This window comes from Adiantum capillus-veneris, chromosome 13 (genome assembly GCF_014529385.1).
Source record: "Adiantum capillus-veneris isolate H3 chromosome 13, ASM1452938v2, whole genome shotgun sequence".
NCBI classification, from domain to species: Eukaryota; Viridiplantae; Streptophyta; class Polypodiopsida; order Polypodiales; family Pteridaceae; genus Adiantum; species Adiantum capillus-veneris.
In genome coordinates, this window is record NC_140943.1 from 56,728,014 (window position 1) to 56,734,263 (window position 6,250).

The following is a 6,250-nucleotide window of genomic DNA, read 5'->3' on the forward strand; positions in this document are numbered from 1 at the left end:
GATCTAGGGCTGATTTGTGCACTCGATGTGAGAGGAAACAAGGGCTGAAAGCTGGCTACAAAAAAGCAGATCTTGCATGCAAAACGCAACAAATCTGTCGCGCAAAGCAGAGCTGAAAATGCAAATCTCGATGATGCCGATGATGGGTAGCAACGGCGAGGAAATGGCCGAGAAGATGCTCAATGGGCTGCTCATGTAGTAAGTACCGGACTGCAGCAAAGACGCTAGTGTTGGCAGATTTGGGCCGCGTACGGCCAGCGAAAGAGCTGAAAACTGAAAATGCTGGGCTGATCTGCTCCTAACTAGAAACGCTGGCTGATCTGCGATCTGGGAGCTAAAAACGTTGAGAGGATGCGATTGACGCGGGGAATGGCTCCTTGGGTTCTTGTAACCAAATACTACTTGCACATCATGCCAAATGCCCACCATAGTGTGATAACATCTGTCAAAACGCTTTGTACAATCCATTAATGCAAGAGGTTTCCAAAATTGGAAAACTAATCTAATGGACTCGCTCGGATATGTCGGTCCTCCGAACAAGCTCACAAAATTGTCGGTACTCCTCTCCTAGGGTTCATTCTAGACACTCCTATCTACGGATAGGTGCAAAATTGGATCTAGAGCATGTCCACGTGGCACACAGAGCCAAGTGCACATGACATCCCCTCCTGCTTAAGGTGAGGTACTAGTAACGACCTACATGCATGCCATAAGATTGGTCTTTAATGAATGGCCTTCTAGATGATGTCCTCCACGACTACTTTTGAGAGAGGCTCCCCAGGTAATGTGGACATGTCCAAAAGACAAGGATGGTGATGCTACATCTACTTGCAACTAATGGACTACCTCCAGAATCAACAATTCCCTTGTTGGTTACCGGCTAATTTTTGATGCCCCAACCCGGATGGTGTGAACCAAACTCCAAACCGGATGGATGCTCATAGAGCAAATGTGGCATCCCAAACTGGCCTTTATTGCACTAAAACCCTTGCTGCATGCCAATATTACCATACAGGGGGTTTGGCATTATGTCTTGCATACCCACAAAGACTGTTCTTGGCATATATTGCTAGTTTCCAGGCGCATAACCAGCCATGCTCTGAAACACTGATCCACCCCTTAAATACCCAGGATGTACCGTGGGTGGTGGGAAAACTTGTTGCATAGCCTGGAAACTCGTTTCTTGTCCATTTAATGCAACATTTGGAGTCAAAAGGTGGTAAAGCTTGTGGAATAGGTGTCCTAATCACCTGCTCATGGACAGAAAGAATTTGTCTTGGAGCCCCATCCGACTCTGCAACATGAGAGTGCTCCCTTGAGCCTCAACATGCCCTACTGCATGAGACTGTTGCCTTGTCTGTTGTGACACTAGTGGCGATCGCAAAAATTCCATTAACCTAGAATTTTGCACCAACCAAGAATACACATTCACAGCAGCAACCAACAATGTCCGAAATGCATCCCCGTCTAGTTGCCCAGTCATATACCCTTGACCTTGTGGAGCATTCAAGTCAACAAAAGGGGTGGCCATGAACTCTCGCCACACTCGAACACTGGAGGAGGAACAACCTGTCTATCCTGTGGTGTCATTCTCTTTGTCATCCATAGTGTAATTCCAAGTTCCTATGCTCTCTGTCTTCGCCGCAAACCAACTAAGGCTCACTCTTTAAGAAAAAAGTAATGTTGTCCTGGCGACGGAACCATGAAACCGGCCCATAGGACGGTAGACTTTAGCTTTCACCCGAATCTTTTCTTGATAAACTTACTTGAACTTTACGACACAGAGAAACTTCACATATAAACCTGTGACTGGAATTAACACTTCAAACAAACCACGGCTTGCAGCTAGAGTGCTACCAAGCAGACAGTGTCACGTGCACATCTAACCCTATGTGCATGTGGAAAAGTTGTACTTGCTTCTAGGGTTTAGGTCAGCCTAGGAAGTGTTCTGACACCTTTGTGAGCCTGTACGCAGACGTGCATGTCCAAGCACTTAGAGTAGATGCATGCCCTCTGATTGCACAACCCATTAGGATTAGCATCAGTACCTTGCATCAAGCATAAGCATTTTCACCACAGAGAACCTTTTTCCCCAACTGCACGTGAACAACCTCTTATCATGCAATTTTATTATAAAGTGACTTTTTTGATTCCCAATCGTGAGACATTCTGGCATCCTGCTCGACTCAGTTCTTTGCACCTATATATGCTGCCCCTTGGGCGCTAGAGAAAGGCAGAAGACAGTCAGGAAGCAGTAGCACCAAGCAGCACTCGCAGTACCAAGAAGTTCTTGGCATTTTTCTCAACAGTTCCCAGCGTTTTTCAGCAGCAACAACATTTTCTCCTTTCCTCGGCATCCCGCCGCAGTACCACACCAGATCAGCCATACCCTCGTCGCGGTCACCCTTTCCAACGCGGCTAAGACAGCTTGTTCAACTCTCAGCTCTCAATTCACCCATCGTCGTAGTCGACAACAGCAGATCAGCCCGTAGCCTCGCCGCACTTGCAGGATTCCCTCAGCATCCATAGCGTTTTCAATTTTCAGCCCATTAGCCTCGCGATCTTAGCCTTGACCGCAAGTACCATCGTTGTCGTCGTCGTCGTCAAGCATCTCAGCATTTCGGCCCATTGTACCACACCTTGTGCAATCTAAAGCAAATACCTCTCTAGCAATAGCGAGGGGGGCCCTTGGAGGGGGGTTTGGGACCCCATCTAGTGCCAGTCTTCTCTCTCTCTCTCTCTATCACTCTTAGCACTATTACTCATAGTTCTCTTTTGTTTTGGTCTATTGCACAATCTCTCATTAAGTCAAGGAAGCTCTCCCTTCCCTTCAGTAAAAGGAACCTTAAGCACCCATTGATCACTCATCCTGAATATACACCATCATTCACTTCCGTTGTACATTACACAGCGACACCCTGTAGGCCCCAAAGACTGGCGCCCCTTTAGGTATTTCTTTACTCTTATTAAACTTGGGAGAAAACCTGCAAGGTACTATGTGTTGTCCACCTTTTACAAGGCTGAAAATGGCCTACTCTAGCCTGATTTCAGTAAATTAAACGGAGTAGGAGGCTTCACAAACAAAATCCTCATGCCAAAGGTGACTTTCCCGACGCATATGAGCACTTTTACAAACCTGGCAAGAATCTGCAGCACGCTGAATTCTATGTTCTCTGTCCCGTAAATGCACCAGATCACCTGTACAGTGATCCCCTCGCTTCCCCGAAGGTCTTGGGGGTATTAGGGATCAATTAGGGTCAAAACCTTAAACCTGCAAAAAAAAACACAGCAGGCTGTAATTTACTGTTTCGGGCTCCGTTTCGCATGCCGGTCGCATCCACAGCAAGCCCTCAAGCCCCGACACCTGCAGGGCTACTTGCCCTCTGAATCGAACGAGATTTCTCGCGTGAACTCTCTCTGAATTCACCCGTACCTGCGGGGGGGGTTAGCAATTAGCTAATCCAATGCCTGTGTAAGAGGCTCTTGCCTTTGTAATCGCGCATGAACCCACACAACTATACATACAGATGAAAAGCCCTCCAACGGAGCATCACGTTTCTATATTCAAAGGAGGAGAGAGGTGCGCGAGAGCGGAATCGTCGTGCTACATAGAGCAAGGGAGAAGGCAAGCTTTCCACTAAAGCTGTGATCACATGCACCCACTACTCACACACAGTGGTTCACTTGTGAAGTAAAAATCAGTCTCCACTCGCAAATTGGGGGCAACCGCCATGCGTCCACTGCCTCTTTCGAGTTATATTCCTAGTACCCACCGACTTATAAAGTGTAGCGAGGGGCCTAAATGACTTTGAACTGAGCCTAGACACCCTTTTACTTCTCGAATGCCGACTAGCCCGACCATCTCATGGCGACCTGCCCTTCCCGACTGCGGGTGACGGCCGTTTCACACTAACCACACAATGTCCAACTATTAGTGACTTCAAAAAGAGGGTCCTAAAAATTAAATAGAAAGAAACCAACAACTAAGGTTATTGGTTGCCACAGCCTCGTGACAGTATCATCATTTGTGCAAGTAATCTAAAGCAAGTACTTGCTCTAGGAACACAAGAAGGGACCCTTGAGGCCGGCTGGGACCCGATATGCGGTGTCATCTCTTCTCTCTCTTTGCCTAGCTCTCTCATTGTGTTCAGTTCAGTTTTGTCAAGTGAAGTAAAGTATCCTTGTGTTTGTGCAAAGTTGAGTTAAAATCCCTAAACCCTTCCGTTGCATACACATGTCAGCTTGTCCCTCATTTTAAGAGGTGATGGTGCTAATAGAACCACCCCTTCTAACTATATTGATCCTTTTCTAAATCAACAAATGCCTTTCATTTACTCTTGCCTTAGATAAAGGGTATGAAAATTAGCCATTGTTGTACAAAATTGGTCATTGTTCTTCTACTCAGCAATGGTACCCTGTGTTCAAATACTTGAATACAACCACTGGCAGCTTATTTTCAAAAGTGTTCCTTTCTCTATCCAAAACGTAAACCACACACCAAAACCTCTTCAAAATCTCCAATACTTCATGAAGGCATGTCTTAGAAAACAAAAGCATTCTAAATTCAATAATGTATGAAAAATTACACAGTATAAGATAAGGTTGCCTCTCTTTCTAGACAACTGAAGTCTCTATTTTACTGATCCCTGCACTATACGGTCGAGCAATGCCCACTCAAAAATTCTAGAATGAATACACTCAAGGATGGTCATAAACAAGGAGCACTTGAAAGCGTAGTGAAGCAACACACCCAATATGCAGGCACATGCAAGCACACAATGAAGAAAGAAAGCTAGTTGGAAACAAATGGCAACTTCAAATTTAACTTTTGTTTTCCCAACACTGCTTTTTGATGCAAAAACTCTCCTAGGTGAAGTAACTCAACTGCTAACCTCAAAGCGGTGACTTCTTGTAGACACGTGAGAATGAAGTAAAAGGTGGCCTCAGTCTTACTTTCTTACTGTCTAGCCCCATCTTTCAGGTCTCAACCTTGCCTCAACCATGGTACCAAAATAATCATTGCCAACTCAAAAGCATCTGGCATTCCCTTGCTTTCCACGAGAAAGCACTTAATGAATTTCACCATCATACAACAATACCGCTTTCTGTTTGAATCATGATCAGACATTTTCTTGTGTCCTACAATGTACTAGAGCACATACGATCTAAAAATAGATATAGACTTTCAACCTTATTGCTCAAGAGACATATGTTCTTATTCAAGATGTTTTCTTTTTGCAAGCAATCTAAGCTCTAACTGTGCCATTTTTGTGAAAATCATTTACTCATTAACGACCATTAACTCTACGCTTGAATCATGTTCACCTTGACTATATTACAAGATGCATTTCCCTGTCGAACTTTGCTTGAATCATATCAAGGGAGAGACATGAGCACAGATACATCTCAAGAAAAACGCCAAGACGATACAACCAAAAGGTAAAAGATTGGTAACCCATTGCCTACATTGATTGCCTCAAAGCTATTTTGCCGTTCCAACAACCAAAAAATGTGATGCTAAAATTATTTCCACAGCAGACTAGACTGACTGCAATCATCTCTGACTAAGCATGAGATGAGAAATTCCTTCGACTTCAGAGAGAAGGGTTTTCATGTTGTACCTTGAGGCATTGAGACTGACAGCGGCGAAGGCAGATATCATTCCAGGAAGGAATGTGGTGGGGGGTGGCACAAAGGGTACGTGCGCAGGCATCGGCACATGCATCCACATCGGAGACGCCACATGAAGTAACGCAGGTGGGTGGGTTTACTGGGTCTTTGGAGAAAGCGCCGACCTTGTTGAGCATGCGTTTGGATGTACAGACTCTCTGGCAGACAAAGATGTCATCGGTGCCCTTGTCTCTGCCGGCTGCCCTGCCGCGCTCCTCCTCCGCCTTGCGTTTGCCGCCCACCCACGCATTTCCCACTGCCAACGCCGGGATCGCCGCCCCCACCACCGCCCACCACCACTCCACCATCGCCGCAAAGCGAGAACGTCTTAAGTAGCACACTTCAAATGTTCTTGTCAAGTGCCCGGACAACAAACTCGTGAAGTGTTCACGACAAAGAACATTTTCCATCGCCAAGCCTCTCAAGGTCCTATTTGCACGAGAGTCGACGACGGCGGCACTCGAGAGCGTTAAACTAGAGTGTTTCGTTAGCCGCATTTGTATTGAATTGAAGTGAGTCCAAGGGTAAGAGAAAATAGGAACCTAGGCCTTTGTTAAAAACAACAATAAAGATAAAGAGT

At 45.7% G+C, this 6,250-nt stretch overlaps 1 protein-coding gene across 1 annotated transcript; it reads right to left on the reverse strand.

Annotated features, from left to right (window-relative positions):
- Positions 1 to 5,210: 5,210 nt before the first annotated feature.
- Positions 5,211 to 6,019, reverse strand: LOC147444047 (thionin-like protein). The gene has a single exon (XM_086527775.1). The coding sequence runs from the start codon at positions 5,976 to 5,978 to the stop codon at positions 5,595 to 5,597; it is 384 nt and encodes a 127-aa protein (XP_086383901.1). The 5' UTR covers positions 5,979 to 6,019; the 3' UTR covers positions 5,211 to 5,594.
- Positions 6,020 to 6,250: the final 231 nt, after the last annotated feature.